The sequence below is a fragment of the Indicator indicator genome, chromosome 16, assembly GCF_027791375.1.
Source record: "Indicator indicator isolate 239-I01 chromosome 16, UM_Iind_1.1, whole genome shotgun sequence".
Lineage (NCBI taxonomy): Eukaryota > Metazoa > Chordata > Aves > Piciformes > Indicatoridae > Indicator > Indicator indicator.
This window is the reverse complement of record NC_072025.1, coordinates 801,772-816,754: the sequence shown is the minus strand read 5'-3', so window position 1 is coordinate 816,754 and position 14,983 is coordinate 801,772. Positions and strand designations below refer to the sequence as shown.

Below are 14,983 nucleotides of genomic sequence, written 5' to 3'. Positions count from 1 at the left end.
GAGACTCCACAACCTCTCTGGGCAGCCTGCTCCAGGGCTCCACCACCACTGTGTGAGCTGCCCCCCTGAATGGGCTGCTTCAGCTGCTGCATAGCCAGGGGATTGTTGTTGGGCTGCCAGGGGATTGTTGTTGGGCTGCCAGGGGATACCTGGAGCCAGCCCAAGCCCCACAGGCCTCCGATTGTCAGTGCCGGAAGGAAGGGCAGAGCTGGGCAGCAGGCTGGGGAAGTGCCTCCTGGGCAGCAGGCCAGGCTCAGGCAGCAGGCTGAGGAGGTCGCAGGAGCTCTGCCTTTGGGTGATGGTGGGAAGGGAGTAGCTCACACAGCCCCCTGGGCTCCCAACCCTCACAGCCAGACCTCCCCAGCTGACACACAACTCCTCTTCTTCACCTGGAGGGAAGCTGAAGGCCACCTGTAGAGGTTTGCTGCTGCCCCTGACACACCTCCAGCTTGCCAGCCAGGGCACCTCCCAGCTGCAGAGACCACAAGCCACAGAGTAAATTCCAGCTACAAACTGGAAACCAGGAGGTTCCACCTCAACGTGAGGAGAAACTTCTTGAGTGTGAGGGTTGTGGAGCCCTGAAGCAGGCTGCCCAGAGAGGTTGTGGAGTCTCCTTCTCTGGAGCCTTTCCAGCCCCATCTGGATGTGTTCCTGTGTGACCTGTGCTGGGTTCTATGCTCCTGCTCTGGCAGGGGGTTGGACTGGAAGATCTCCAGAGGTCCCTTCCAACCCCTAACATCCTGGGAGCCTGTGGCTGAGCTTAGAAGCAAAGAATGGTGGGGTTGGAAGGGACCTCCAGAGTTTGAGTCCAACCCCCTGCCAGAGGCAGGGTCACCCAGGGCAGGTCACACAGGAGCACATCCAGGTGGGTTTGGAAAGTCTCTGGCTTCAGCCTGAGAGGCAGGAGGGTTTTCCTCTGTTGAAAGTGGGTGGTCAGAGGAATGAGGTCAGTCCCTGGGGTGCAGAGAACCCAAAGTAAGCTCTGCTCACAGCCAGCAAAGCAGCCTCAGGAGTGGCAGCTTGTCCTGACCATCACAGCATGGCAGGGACCTCCAGAGGTCATCCAGTCCAACCCCCTGCTAGAGCAGGGGCACCCAGGGTAGGTCACACAGGTGGGATTGGAAAGTCTCCAGAGAAAGAGGCTCCACAACCTCTCTGGGCAGCCTGTTCCAGGGCTCTGCCACCCTCACACCAAAGAGTTTCTGCTCATATTGAGGTAGAACCTCCTGGGCTCCACCTTACCTCTGTTGTTCCTTGTTCCTGAGCACCACCACAAAGAGCCTGGCACCTTCCTCTTGCCCCCCACCCCTTAGGTACCAGTAGGCACTGATCAGATGCCCTCTCAGGCCTCTCCAGAAGGCACCTGTGGCACTAACCCCTTGGTCCTCTCTCCCCAGGGGATGGCATGAACGCCTACGTCGCCTACAAAGTGTCCACACAGGTAGGTCTGACCCGTGGCTGCTGCCTGCTGAGGGCAGCTGGGCTGTCTGCTCCTGGCCAAGCCACCAGTGACCTACATAGGAGGTCTGGCTGCATGGATTCAGGGGGTTCATAATCCACCCTGCAGATCAAAGGATGAGCCTGGCTCAGAAAGGAGGTTTGAAGTGATTGGAGGGTGTCTGGGTTTCTTCAGCCAGTCCTGCCTGCTGCTGCTGCTCAGTGCTGGAGTGAGCTGCAGGAATGGCCTCCCTCAGGGAAAGCCCCCAGGGCTGGGGCTGCTGCTGGAAGCCCTGCCCCAAAGGGTTGCCTGAGATGAAGCTGACCTGAGCTCAGCTCTCTCTGGAGAGTGGCTGCTGCAGATGGTTTCATGACAGGACCTGCTCTGCTGGGCTGGTGGCAAGAAACTGAGCCTGCTGTAGCCACTGCCCTGCTTGGTGCTTTGGGCTCTGAGCCCTGCAGAAAGCTGTTCCTAGCTGTGTCTGTGCAGTGGCTGCTCTTGAGGGGACTCCTTGGCCTCCCCTCCTGCTCTGCACAGAGGGAAAAGCCAGCAGTGACCCCTGTAGTGTTAAGGTGCTGAAGTGCCCCAGGAGCAGTCCCCTTCCTGCATGGAGCAGGGCTGATGGGATTAGGCAGGGCTCACCCTGCAGCCTGTGGCCACACTGACAGCTGCTCTGTCATCTAGTGGCATTAATGCTGCTGCTGCTGGGGCCAGGGAGAGCTGCTAGGAGGGGAATTGCTGGCAAGCCAGGCCAAAGCCTGCTCTGTTGGAGCCTTGCAGAGTTCAAGCTGTCCTGCTTCACCCCAGAAGCCAGAGCAGATCTTGCTGACCAAGCTGTGCTCCCAGGGGCCAAGCTTCCCTGGTGAGTCTGATCTGAGTCTCCTCTCCTCTCCCAGACCACCATGCCAATGTTCAGGAGCAAGCAGTTCTCAGTCAAGAGGAGGTTCAGTGACTTCCTGGGTCTCTATGAGAAGCTGTCAGAGAAGCATGCCCAGAATGGCTTCATCGTTCCTCCCCCACCTGAGAAGAGCCTCATAGGTGAGTGGAGGAGCTGCAGAAGGCTGAGGCTGGTCCCTCTGCTGGCAAGCTTTGTGCCTGGAGGACAAGGCCTGCCTTCAGTTCAGACTGGGGAGAAGGAAAGCTGCAGAGCAGGCATGGAAAATAGTCCCCAGACAAAACCCAGGTTCCATCCTTGCAGCTCTGGGCTGAAAGCCTGGGTTGAGCTTGCAGATGCCTCTATGTCTGCTGGCTGCAGAGTAAACCATGGTCCTGGGGGCTGCTGCTGAGTCACAGCATCACAGCTCCCAGGATGTTAGGGGTTGGAAGGGACCTCTGGAGATCTTCCAGTCCAACCCCCTGCCAGAGCAGGAGCATAGAACCCAGCACAGGTCACACAGGAACACATCCAGACAGGGCTGGAAAGGCTCCAGAGAAGGAGACTCCACAACCTCTCTGGGCAGCCTGCTCCAGGGCTCTGGGACCCTCACAGTGAAGAAGTTTCTCCTCCTGTTGAGGTGGAACCTCCTGTGCTGCAGTTTCCATCCATTGCTCCTTGTCCTATCCCAGGGCACAGTGAGCAGAGGCTGTCCTTGTCCCTTCCCTCCTGACCCCCAGCCCCCTATTGACAGACATTGATCAGATCCCTCTCAGCCTTCTCCTCTCCAGACTAAACAGCCCCAGGGCTCTCAGCCTCTCCTGCCCAGGCACTGCTCCAGGCCCTTCAGCAGCCTTGGAGCCTCCCTTGGACTCTCTCCAGCAGATCCCTGTCCCTCCTGAACTGGGGAGCCCAGAGCTGGATGCAATATTCCAGGGGAGGTCTCAGCAGGGCAGAGCAGAGGGGGAGGAGAACCTCCCTGGCCCTGCTGGCCACACTCCTCTGAATGCAGCCCAGGACCCCCTTGGCCTTCTTGGCCCCCAGGGCACATTGCTGTCCCATGCAGAACTTGCTGCCCACCAGACATGGTGGAGGAATGAGTCCAATCCTGTAACCCCCCCCACCCTTGTCTGCCTTCTCTTTGCCTTTGGTTCTGGGTGTCAGCTGCTGCCAGCTGTGGGCTGTGAGCAGATTTTAAAGCCCAGGTTGCTCTCACTGCTGTCAGGTTCCTCTGGAAGGTCAGGGAAGGTGTGGCTGGTAGGGATGTGGATCTTGGTCACTTGTTAGCAAGGTGCAGTCAGAGCTCTGACAGGTCTGGTCTGGCAGTCAGGTCTCACTGAAGTCCCCAGGGAGGCAGGACTGACTCTTGGTGGGGGAATGAGAAGGGCTTGCTGGGCCTGGCCTCCAGCTGCCAAGCTGCCATGCCAGAGGAAGCAGGAGGGATGCTGCAGCTCACTGCTGTCAGGTTCCTCTCCTGTCCCCCCACAGCCTGCACCAACTGCACCATTTGCAGCAGCTCACTGATTGTGTCTCCTTCCCTTGGTGTAGGAATGACCAAAGTAAAAGTTGGGAAGGAAGACTCCTCCTCTGCAGAGTTCCTGGAGAAGAGAAGAGCTGCTTTGGAGAGGTACAGACCCCCCCCCCAGCCACCCCCTCCTGCTGAGCCAGCCTCAGGCCTGCTGTGCCCTGCTCCCCTTCTCCTTCCAGCTGTGCAGCCAACCTGGGAGCTGCTGGAGAGCTGCAACTGCTGAAAGCTTCTTTGACTTTGTAAATCCATCTCCTTCTTCCAAAGCTGCTGCTGTTTGGTCCAAGTGTGGCCAAACTCCCCTGAGGAGGCAGGATGAAAACTGAGCTGTCTCAGAAGCCCCCAAGTTAGGGCTGGGAAGTGGTTTATGAAGAGGTGGGAAGCAGCTCAACATCTCTGTAACTTGCACCCTAACTGCACCAAGAGCCACCAGTGTCCTTGGCTCAGCTGTGCTGGCTGCTGCAGGTGGCCCCAGGATGCTGATCTCCTCCAGCCTCAGCCTCTGGAAGGTGTGGCTGGTAGGGATGTGAGGCTGCAGCTTGATCACTTGGCTTAGCAAGGTGCAGTCAGAGCTCTGGCAGGTCTGGTCTGGCAGTCAGGTCTCACTGAAGTCCCCAGGGAGGCAGGACTGACTCTTGGTGGGGGAATGAGAAGGGCTTGCTGGGCCTGGCCTCCAGCTGCCAAGCTGCCATGCCAGAGGAAGCAGGAGGGATGCTGCAGCTGGCTGGGGTGGCTTGGAGGCAGGAGTGCTGCCGTGGGGGCAGGAGTGCTGCAGCTGAAGTGACTCTCAGTGCCTTCCCCTCCACAGGTACCTGCGGAGAGTGGTCAGCCACCCGACCATGCTGCAGGACCCAGATGTCAGGGAGTTCCTTGAGAAGGAGGAGGTCAGTAGAGTGGAACCACATAGCTGGGGGCAGCTTGGAAGTGCAGAAGGAAACGCTCCCCAGGCAGCTAAGGAGCCACAAAACACTTCAGAGCTTAGTGAGGAGCAGCAGCCCCCTGGCAGAGCTTGCAAAGCACAAGGACCTTGGCACCCTCACAGGCTGCCTGTGCTTGACCTTGGCTTCTGCTCTCAAGGTCCAATGGTGATGGGAAAAGATGTGGGGGGGATGCCAAGTGCCCACCAAAGCTGCTCCATCACTGCCCTCCTCAGCTGAACAGGGGGTGGGGCAAATATGACCAAAGGCTCCTGGGCTGAGGTCAGGACAGGGGCAGCTCACTCACCAGTTACCATCATGGGGCGAGGCAGCCTTGGCTCAAACCCAAACCTTAAACCACCTTCCCCCACCCCTCCCTTCTTGCTGGGCTCAGCTCTACTCCTGATTTCTCCACCTCCTCCCCCAGGGAGCACAGGGAATGGGGGCTGTGGTCAGTCTCTCACACATTAGCTGTTATCTCCACTGCTGCTTCCTCCTCACACCCTTCCTCTGCTCCAGCCTGGAGTCCTTCCCACGGGAGCCAGGCCCCCACCAGCTTCCCTGACCTTGATGTCTGCAGGGTTGTTGCCTTCCTGTTCCCAGCTCCTCTCTGCTGGCTGCAGCTGCACAGGGTTTTTTTGGGGGGGTTTTTTTGCCCCCTTCTCCTCATACTTTCACCCCAGAGGTGCTGCCCCCTTGGCCAGCAGTGGGTCCCTCTTGGAGCCCAGTGGTTTAGGCTCTGCCTGACATGAAGGAAGCTTCTAGCAGCCACCCCTGCAGCTTCCCTGCTATCCAAACCCTTGCCACACAAACTCAACACAAGGAACCTCCTGGGTGGGTGCTGGTCTGAGCACCCTGTGCTCACCAAGAGCTCTGGCCCAGCTGGTGCACAGCATGGTGGAACACAGCCCAGGTAGTCTTTGGTTTTCTGGAGTCCATGACAGGCTTGAACCCTGCTGCTTGGGAGGTAACAAGGTCCTGTGCTGGCTTGGCTTGAAGCTCAGATGCTGAGGAGGTGCTAGCTGTGTCCTGTCAAATGTGGCCACTGTGGTCCCTGCTCCTCCCAAAAGAGCAGGAAGTATGTCCAGCTCTGCTCCTGGGGTGGAGATGTCCTTCTGCCCCCAGGCTGAGCCCTGGGGAAACCTTGGCTTGAGTGTTTGCAGCACTGATGCTGTGCTGCAGGAGCAGCCACCCTGGCAGGATCTCACCTGGCTGCTGTGGCTGCTCTAGAGCAAGTCCCAGCACCACTGTCCTGCTCCAGCATCTCCCAGTGCTGCACCCTGGGACTGGCTGCTGGGGAGGTGTTCTGAAGCCCTTCTAGGTGTCTGTGTCACCTCTGGGGGCTTGGGCAGCCCCAAGCTGAGGGATTGACCTCACTGTGCAGGGGGAGGTCCCAGAGGCTGGAGCCAGGCTCTGCTGGGTGATGCCCAATGCCAGCACAAGGGGCAGTGGTGGAAGCTGAGGCAGAGAAAGTTCCATGGAAACAGGAGGAGAAAAAAAAACCTCACTGTGAGGGTGATGGAACACTGGAACAGGCTGCCCAGGGGCGTTGTGGAGTCTTCCTTTCTGGAGATATTCCTGGCTGTGTTCCTGTGTGACCTGCTCTAGGTGCCCCTGCTCTGGCAGGGGGTTGGACTGGATGAGCCTTGAAGGCCCCTTCCAGCCCCTGGCGTTGTGTGGCTCTGGGGCTGTGTGATTCTCTGTGCAGCATGGGTGGTTGTTGCAGACCTCCCCTCCCTTGGCCAAGCAGAACAGGTGGATCCCACCTCCCTCCCGTGTCCCTCCAGTCCTGCTGCTGGAAATACTGTCAAGGCTGCAGAGAAACCCTGCCTGTGGTGGGAGCCACAAGGGGCAGCAGTGGCTGCTGACCCTGCTCCTGGCAAAGCAAACTTCTCCATTTCTCCACAGCTGCCAAGAGCAGTCAGCACCCAGACCCTGAGTGGAGCAGGCCTCCTGAAGATGTTCACCAAAGCCACGGACGCCGTCAGCAAGATGACCATCAAGATGAACGAGTCGGACGTTGTAAGTCCAGCACAGCCCTGGGCTGGCCACAGGCCTTGCTCCTGCAGCTGGGTGCTCTCCTCAGCTTTGGGAAGGCTCCCCCAGCCCTGCAGCCTGTGGCAGTCAGCTCGGGAATCCTGACCTGTTTCAGTGGTTCGAGGAGAAGCTGCAGGAGGTGGAGTGTGAGGACCAGCGGCTGCGGAAGCTGCACGCCGTGGTGGAGACCCTGGTGAACCACAGGAAAGGTAACAGCTCTGAGCCACCTGCCGCAGGGGCACCTCACACCACAGCTTAGTGCAGAACTCACCAGGCTGGAAAAGACCTCAGAGATCACCAAGTCCAATCTATCACCCAGCACCATCTGATCAACTCACCCATGGCACTCAGGGCCTCGTCCAGGATGGTTTTAAACACTGCCAGGGATGGTGACTCCACCACCTCCCTGGGCAGCACATCCCAAGGGCCAATCTCTCTGTCTGGGAAGGATTTCTTCCTCACCTCCAGCCCAAACCTCCCCTGGTGCAGCTTGAGGCTGTGTCCTCCTTCTGGCACTGTTGCCTGGGAGCAGAGCCCAACCCCCACCTGGCTACAACCTCCCTTCAGGTAGTTGTAGACAGCAATGAGGTCTGCCCTGAGCCTCCTCTTCTCCAGGCTGAACACCCCCAGCTCCCTCAGCCTCTCCTCATAGGGCTGTGCTCCAGACCCCCTCCCCAGCCTTGCTGCCCTTCTCTGGACACCTTCCAGCATCTCAGTATCTTTTTTTAACCTGAGGAGCCCAGAACTGGACACAGCACTCAAGGTGTGGTCTAACCAGTGCTGAGCACAGGGCAGGATGACCTCCCTGCTCCTGCTGGCCACACTCTTCCTGGTGCAGGCCAGGATGCCATTGGCCTTCTTGGCCACCTGGGCACACTGCTGGCTCATGTTCAGCTGCTGTCAGCCAGCACCCCCAGGTCCCTTTCTGTCTGGCTGCTCTCAGCCACTCTGTCCCCAGCCTGTAGCACTGCCTGGGGTTGTTGTGGCCAATCTGTAGGGCCCAGCACTTAGATGTGTTAAATCTCATGCCCTTGGACTCTGCCCACCCAGCAGGCTGACCTGCCATGCTTCAGCCTGCTGTGCTGCCTGGCTGGGGGCCACCTTGTGTCCCAGGGGGCAGTTCCAAGCAGATAGGACAGAGCTTCCTTGCTGTCAAGGGCTCTTGGGACTCTCCATCATGGGAAGCAAATGAAAGAGGAATCCCTCCCCTCCTGTCCATCAGCTCCCAGTGATGGTGCTGAGGGGGAACAGTGTCCTCCTGAGCAGAGCTGCTCTCATCACTAATTAGTTCTGCAGTGCTGGGGCAGCTCTGGAGCCCTCAGCACAGACAGGGACCTGCTGGAGCAGGGCCAGAGGAGGCCACAGCAATGCTGGCAGGGCTGGAAGGGCTCTGCTGTGAGGCCAGGCTGGGAGGGTTGAGGTGGTTCAGCCTGGAGAAGAAAAGGCTCCAGGGAGACCTTGTGGTGGCCTTTGAGTGCTTCAAGGGTGATCAGAGAGCTGGGGACAGAGTTTGAGCAGGGCCTGTGGTGCCAGGCCAAGGGGGGATGGTTTGAACTGGAAGAGGGAGACTCAGACTGGAGAGAAGGAAGAAATGTTTGCCCCTGAGGGTGCTGAGAGCCTGGCCCAGGCTGCCCAGAGAGGTGGGAGCTGCTCCATGGCTGGCACCATTGCAGGTCAGGTTGTTTGTGGCTCTGAGCAGCCTGCTCTGGTTGGGGATGTCCCTGCTGGCTGCAAGGGGGGTTGGGCTGGATGAGTTCTCAAGGTCCCAAAGCAGCCTGTGGTGCTGTGCTGATCCCACAATGTGCTCTGGCAGGGAGCTGGGAGGTTTTCCTTCCCCTGCATGTTTTGGCTGCCACCTACAGAGCTGTGCCTTGTCCTCCCACTCTGCTGCTTCTCCTCCTGGGGAAGAAGCTGGCCAGGAGCCAGCAATGGGCACTGGCACCCAGTGCCCATTGCCAGAGATGGAGAGAGACCTCACCTGCAGTGCTGTGTCCAGCCCTCACCACAGGAAAGACCTGGACTTGATGAAGCAGGTCCAGAGGAGGGCCATGGAAATGCTCAGGGGGTTGGAGCAGTTCTGCTCTGGCAGGGTTGAGGGAGGTGGGGGTGGAAGGAAGGAGCTGGAAGGGGACCCCAAGGCTCATCCAGTTCCAACCCCTGTGCCATGGGCACGGACACCTCACACCAGAGAAGGTTCCTCAGAGTCCCATCCAGCCTGGCTGCAAAAACTTTCAGGGCTGAGGCTTCCACCACCTCCCTGGGCAACCTGAGTGCAGGGTGGGGGTTGGGCTGGGTGAGCGTGGGAGGTCTCCTCCCAGCCAGATCATTCTGTGACTCTCTTCTCCTGTCCCCCCCCCAGAGGGAAAATCAGGGAGGGGGAGCCCCAGGGAGAGACATGATGAGAGAGAGAGAGGAGAGGGATGAGAGAGAGAGGGGGGGGAGGGATGAGAGAGAGAGAGGGGGGAGGGATGAGAGAGAGAGAGGGGGGAGGGATGAGAGAGAGAGAGGGGGGAGGGATGAGAGAGAGGGAGGGGGGAGGGATGAGAGAGAGCGGGGGGGAGGGATGAGAGAGAGAGAGGGGGAGGGATGAGAGAGAGAGAGGGGGGAGGGATGAGAGAGAGAGAGGGGGGAGGGATGAGAGAGAGGGGGGGGAGGGATGAGAGAGAGAGAGGGGGGAGGGATGAGAGAGGGAGGGGGGGGAGGGATGAGAGAGAGAGAGGGGGGAGGGATGAGGAGGGAGGAGGGAGGGGATGAGGGAGAGGGGGGGGAGGGGGGTGAGGAGGAAGGAGGAGGGGGAGGAGGAGGGGGAGGGGGGAGGTGAGGGGAGGAGGGAGGGGGAGGGAGTAAGAATTCTTCTTTCCTTTTCGTTTTCTGTCTCTTTCTTCTTTTCTTTCTTCTCTCTTTCTTCTTTCTGTTCTTCTTCTCTCTTTTCTTTTCTTTTCTCTCTTCCTTTTTTTCTTTCTTTCCTTTTTCTTCTTTCTTTTTTCTTTCTTTCTTTTCTTTCTTTCTTTCTCTTTCTTTCTTTTCTTTTCTTTCTTTTCTTTTCTTTCTTTCTTTCTTTTTCTTTCTTTTCTTTTTTCCTTTCTTTTTCTTTTCTTTCTCTTTTTTTTCTTTTCTTTTCTTTTCTTTCTTTCTTTTCTTTTCTTTTCTTCTTTTCTTTCTTTTCTTTCTTTTCTTTTTTCTTTCTTTCTTCTTTCTTTCTTTCTTTTCTTTCTTCTTTCTTTTCTTTCTCTTTTCTTTTTCTTTTCTTCTTTCTTTTCTTTCTTTCTTTTTCTTTTCTTTCTTTTCTTTTCTTTCTTCTTTCTTTCTTTTTCTTTTCTTCTTTTTTCTTTTTTTCTTTCTTCTTTTCTTTCTTTTTCTTTCTTTCTTTTCTCTTCTTCTTTTTCTTTCTTTCTTTTCTTCTTTCTTTTTTCTTCTCCCATCTGCTCTCTTTCCATCTCACATTTTCTTCGTGCTCCATCTCTCTTCTACTTTTCTTCTTTCCCCCCTCATTCTCCTTCTTCTCTCTTTATCTTTCATCTCTTTCTCTTTTTCTCATCTCATCTTCTTCTCTATTTTTCTTCTCCACTCTCTCTCTTTTCTTCTACATATCATTCCTATCTGCTCTTCTTTCACTCGACTCTTTCTCTTTATCATCCCTCACTATTTCTTTCTTTTTCCTTTCTCTCGTTTCATTCTCGCTTTCTTTTTTTTTTATATCTTTCACTCTCTCATTCTCTTTATATCTCTTCTTCTCAGTGCTCTTCTTCCTTCTTTTCGCTTCTTCTTTTCCCGCCTCATCTTCTCTCTCTTTTGCTTTGTTCTTTCACGCCTCCTCTTCTTCTCTTTCTTTTTCCCTTTCCCTCTCATCTTCTCTCTAATCTCTTTCATCTCTCTCTCTCTCTTCCGTTCATCTCGTCTTTCTCTGTTGTTTTTCTCTTTTATCTTCTTCTCTTTCATTCCTTATCTGTCTTTCTCTCTTCATTCGATCTACTCTCCTCTTAATGTTCTTTTCTTCTCAACTCTTTATCCCTCCTATGCCTTCCTACATTTCCCCCCCCCACTCTCCCATTCCACAATTGAACCCCCTTCCTCCACAGCAGAATAAAATTTCCACAACCCTTACCTATTATAACACTAAACTCTACAACATAGATAACCCTGCCCATGGTTAAACTCATGCACAAAAGATGTAGAGACTATGCCAGTATAAAGAGTATTATGTAAGGTGAGGTCACTGACACAAAAGTTAAACTCATTGTCCCTCAGAACTCAAAAAAAACGAGTGTTTCAGATGAAAGGAATAGTTGTGGTCCACTGTTGGCTAAAATCAGTAGTGAGCCACACAAAACTGACATCCCTGGTTGGAGTCTGTTAATAGACCAACCCCAACCAGGATGATGAGGCCGATGAGATATTCTATAATCAATAAGTAACATACTCCAGATTCAACAGATACTTCTCCTTGTTGAGGCTTTAAACCATCAGACATCCTGCTTGTGAACTAAGTATCACATCAGTAGGGAGGCCCCCAGATCAGAATGGATCCCTAGCGTTTATGGATAAAAGCGAACCTGAAGCAGTCTGTAAAGAGTATCCTCCCATGGGTCAGTGCTCTGCATGATCTGCTGTTACTCAAAATATAGAAGGGCTTGTGGGAGATGTGATGGTACGGATGATGTCCAGTGTGCAGCGATCACGAGACGAAAGGAGTTTGCAATATTGTCAGGGAAATATTGGAGTAGCAGTAACAGAGTCAGGGGCCTCACTTAGGACATGCTTCCGGAGGGGGCAAACTTCAGGGGTTGTACATGCAACTTATTCATTAAAGATCCCTGGGTAACATTCCGCTTAAGAACAAAGGGGTCCAGACGGTTGAGACCCTACCTTCAAACGAGGAGCTCCTAACGTGCACAAGGAACTGCAGTTTTCCCCACATGCCGTAAGACAGCCGGCGTGGGATACTACCGGCCTTGATGAGCAAGCACCTCCTTAAGGAATTTAAGTGAAAAAAAGTAGGGGATAACACCTTTGTGAAAGGGGGGACAACCCCAGCATAAGGGTAAGGATGTTGATAGAAAAACAATGTAGGAGGAAAAAATAAATAAGAGAGCAAAGAAAAGATGCCCAATTTGAACTCACAGTGGGTCCGACTGCTGTGAAATAAAATGAAAAGCACTTTTATTAAAACAATGAATGCCAAAAAATCGGGCAAGCACAACACGATCCCTCCACTACAAGCTGGACTTTTAGGGTAAACAAATGTACCAAATAACGGACAAGGCATATGTACTAAAAACCTCAACATAATGCCTCAAATATCAAAACAGTTAAGGCAGGGATTACTTACAAGGAAAAACATGCCTCCTGCACTGGTAAGAATGGGTCATGGAGCAGAGTATAGAACCGCCCCCTGACATCCATTGAGGGGAATAATTAAGGGATTTTCGGCCACTTGGATACATCACAAGTCCATTTTGGGTGTACCTGATGGGATCCATCCTAGTGTGTCTGAAAAGAGGCTGGCAGTGATCTGGCCAGCCTCTCCTCCCAACATTTTCCATCCCCAGTCCCGAGCTCACTGGGAAAGGTTCCCAGAAGGACTGGAAACTGGCCAAAGTGACACCCATCCACAAGGAATGGCAGGATGGAGGAACCCTGGAAACACCAGTCCTGTACAGCCTTACCTCAGTGCTCGAGAGAAAAATGAAGAATCAGAGAGTCCGTGGGGCAATCACCTGCGCACCATACTTAAGGGCCAAGGATCAGGGTCCAGCCCACAATGATTTAAGGATGCGGCAGGGATCCCATGCACACCAAACCATAACCTCCTGATCTCCACCCCCCACCAATGCTCAGGTGACATGCCTGGTGGATGTGTGGGGGGGCAATGCCATATGACAACTGGTCGCCCACATCAAAAACTCAATGGGCCAAGCAGTCAGCCATTGGGCTATTGAGCATGCGCCCTCTGTGTCTGGGGTAGTAGACTGGCTGTATAGGCTGATTGGGTGTTGAATGGTGCCAGACATCCCAGCTGGCCAGCCTTTCGGTCATAGTAGTGTCCCCCAGGGATCAGTGCTGGGCCCCATCCTGATTCAATATCTTTATTGATGATCTGGATGAGGGATTGGGGATTTTTTGTTTTTTTTTGTTTTTGATTTTTGTTGTTTTTTTTTTTTGGGGGGGGGGGGGGTAGCACGGGGGGGGGGGGGGGATGGGGGGGGGGGGGGGGGGGGGGGGGGGGGGGGGGGGGGGGTGGAGGTGGGCAGGGGGATAGTGAGGGGGGGGAGGGGTGAGTTTTTGACAGATGACACACCAAGCTGGAGCAGGTGTTGATTCTGTTTGAGAGGAGGGGGTATAGAAGGGCTCAGCAGAGGGACCTTATACAGGCTCGGACAGATGGGCAGAGACCAACAGGTTATGGCAATCTACCAAAACAAGACCAGTGCCCAGTAGCATCACTTTGGCCACAACAACCCCAAGCAGATCAACAGTGGGCTGGGGTCAGAGTGGCATGGGGAGATCGAGGGCCCGGTGGGTGGGGAAAGTGGACCGTTGGTGTACTCTGGATATACATGCAGCTTAACATGAGCCAGGCAAGTGAGGCCGTTTTGCCAGGTTGCCAAGGGTGAGTGGATGTCTCTAAGTGCTTATGTTTGGAGGGCGGTGGGCGTGGCTGAGGCGGGAATTATTCGTTAGGAATGATTGTGTGGGTTTGAGGGGGGGGTGATGGCCATCAGGAGCAGGGAGGTTCTATTGTGTACCACCAGGCGGTCTTAATGTGGGTGACGGACAGCACATTTTGGGTTTATGTGTGGGATGTAGGTGGTAGCCGCGCACCGGGGTGGGAGGGGGTATTTTTTGCCTTGTTTGTGATAATGGGGGGGGGGGGGGGCGGGGGGGGGGGCCGGGGGGGGGGGGGGGGGGCGGGGGGGGGGGGGGGGGGGCCGGGGGGGGGGGGGGGGGGGGGGGGGGGGGGGGGGGGGGGGGGGGGGGGGGGGGGGCGGGGGGGGGGGGGGGGGGGGGGGGGGGGGCGGCCCCGGGCGGCGGGGGGGGGCGCCGGCCCGGGGGGCCGCATGGGGGGGGCGCTTGATGTACTGTGTCCATTATGGGCCCTCAGTTTAAGAAGGACATTGTAGATACTTGAATGAGTAGCAACAAAAGAAGAGGCACAAACGAGGCTGGGGGGGATGTGTCTGGAGCACAAACCCTGTGAGGAGAGGCAGAGGGAGCTGGGACTGATTATGGCGCTGGTTTTGGAGGAGAGTAGGAGGGGGCTCATGGTGGGGGATTACCTCCATGTTGCGTGTCTCAACTACCTGAAGGGCGGTTTTTAAGCCGGGATGGGAGGGTGTTAGGAGGGGTCTTACTACTCCCCCATGGGGGCCCCCCCTACCCTCGTTATCTATCCTCCCAGGGGGGTTTGGGGGGCAAAAGAATAGGGGGCGCATGCAGGGGGCCGGCGAGAGAGCGGAAAAAGAGTGGAGCGGGGGGATTAACATGGGGCAGTGGGGGGGCGGAGGCGGCGGAAGATGGGTGGGGTGGGGGGGGTGGGTTTATCAGGCAATCTTATTTCCAGGGTTGATGGGGGGATAATGGTCTTTGCGGGTAGAGTGATTATGTAAGAAAAGAATTTTTATCAATTCTTCACGCGGGATTACAGAGATATTTCTTAAGAAGAGATGTTGTTGACCCATATGGTAGATGGTGCACTAGTCCCGCCCCACCCGTCGCCCATATCTTGTGCGGTTTTATGAATGATGTCAGCAACACATAACCCACCACGCCCAACCCACAACAAACCCCAACACCAAAAAAACATAACCCACAACCCAACACACAAAACCAAAAAGCTACCCACCAAAGACAAACCATCGATATCCCAGTAGTTTATTCAATAGTAGGTACTCCTTGTACTTGGCACCAATCTAGTTGTGTTTTCCAGGTCATGGATCCCCTGTGTAAGGGTTCCGGAGTGAGTCCAGGGAATAAAGTGTCCTGAGTTGCAGGGGTGGGTTGTCGAATGATTTTCCATATAAGATCTCTGAAGTATACTATTATAACTAAACCCCTCCAACATGGATTTTATCATTCTCTCTCTGAATTTTCCTTTTTTCCCCCCTACACCACCCCCCCCCCAATCCCGTCCCCCCCCATTCACCCTCACCAATCCCCCCCCTCCCCACCCCACCCCCCCTCCCCCCCACCAA

General features: G+C 55.2%; 1 protein-coding gene across 1 annotated transcript in view; it reads left to right on the top strand.

The window, feature by feature from the left end:
* Nucleotides 1-14,983, top strand: part of SNX1 (sorting nexin 1) — a 31,679-nt gene that overhangs the window by 8,433 nt on the left and 8,263 nt on the right. The window contains exons 5-10 of the mRNA XM_054388109.1: nucleotides 1,398-1,441; nucleotides 2,335-2,476; nucleotides 3,861-3,939; nucleotides 4,646-4,721; nucleotides 6,663-6,776; nucleotides 6,907-7,000. Coding sequence (XP_054244084.1) covers nucleotides 1,398-1,441; nucleotides 2,335-2,476; nucleotides 3,861-3,939; nucleotides 4,646-4,721; nucleotides 6,663-6,776; nucleotides 6,907-7,000 — 549 coding nt within the window. The remainder of the gene's footprint in view (nucleotides 1-1,397; nucleotides 1,442-2,334; nucleotides 2,477-3,860; nucleotides 3,940-4,645; nucleotides 4,722-6,662; nucleotides 6,777-6,906; nucleotides 7,001-14,983) is intronic.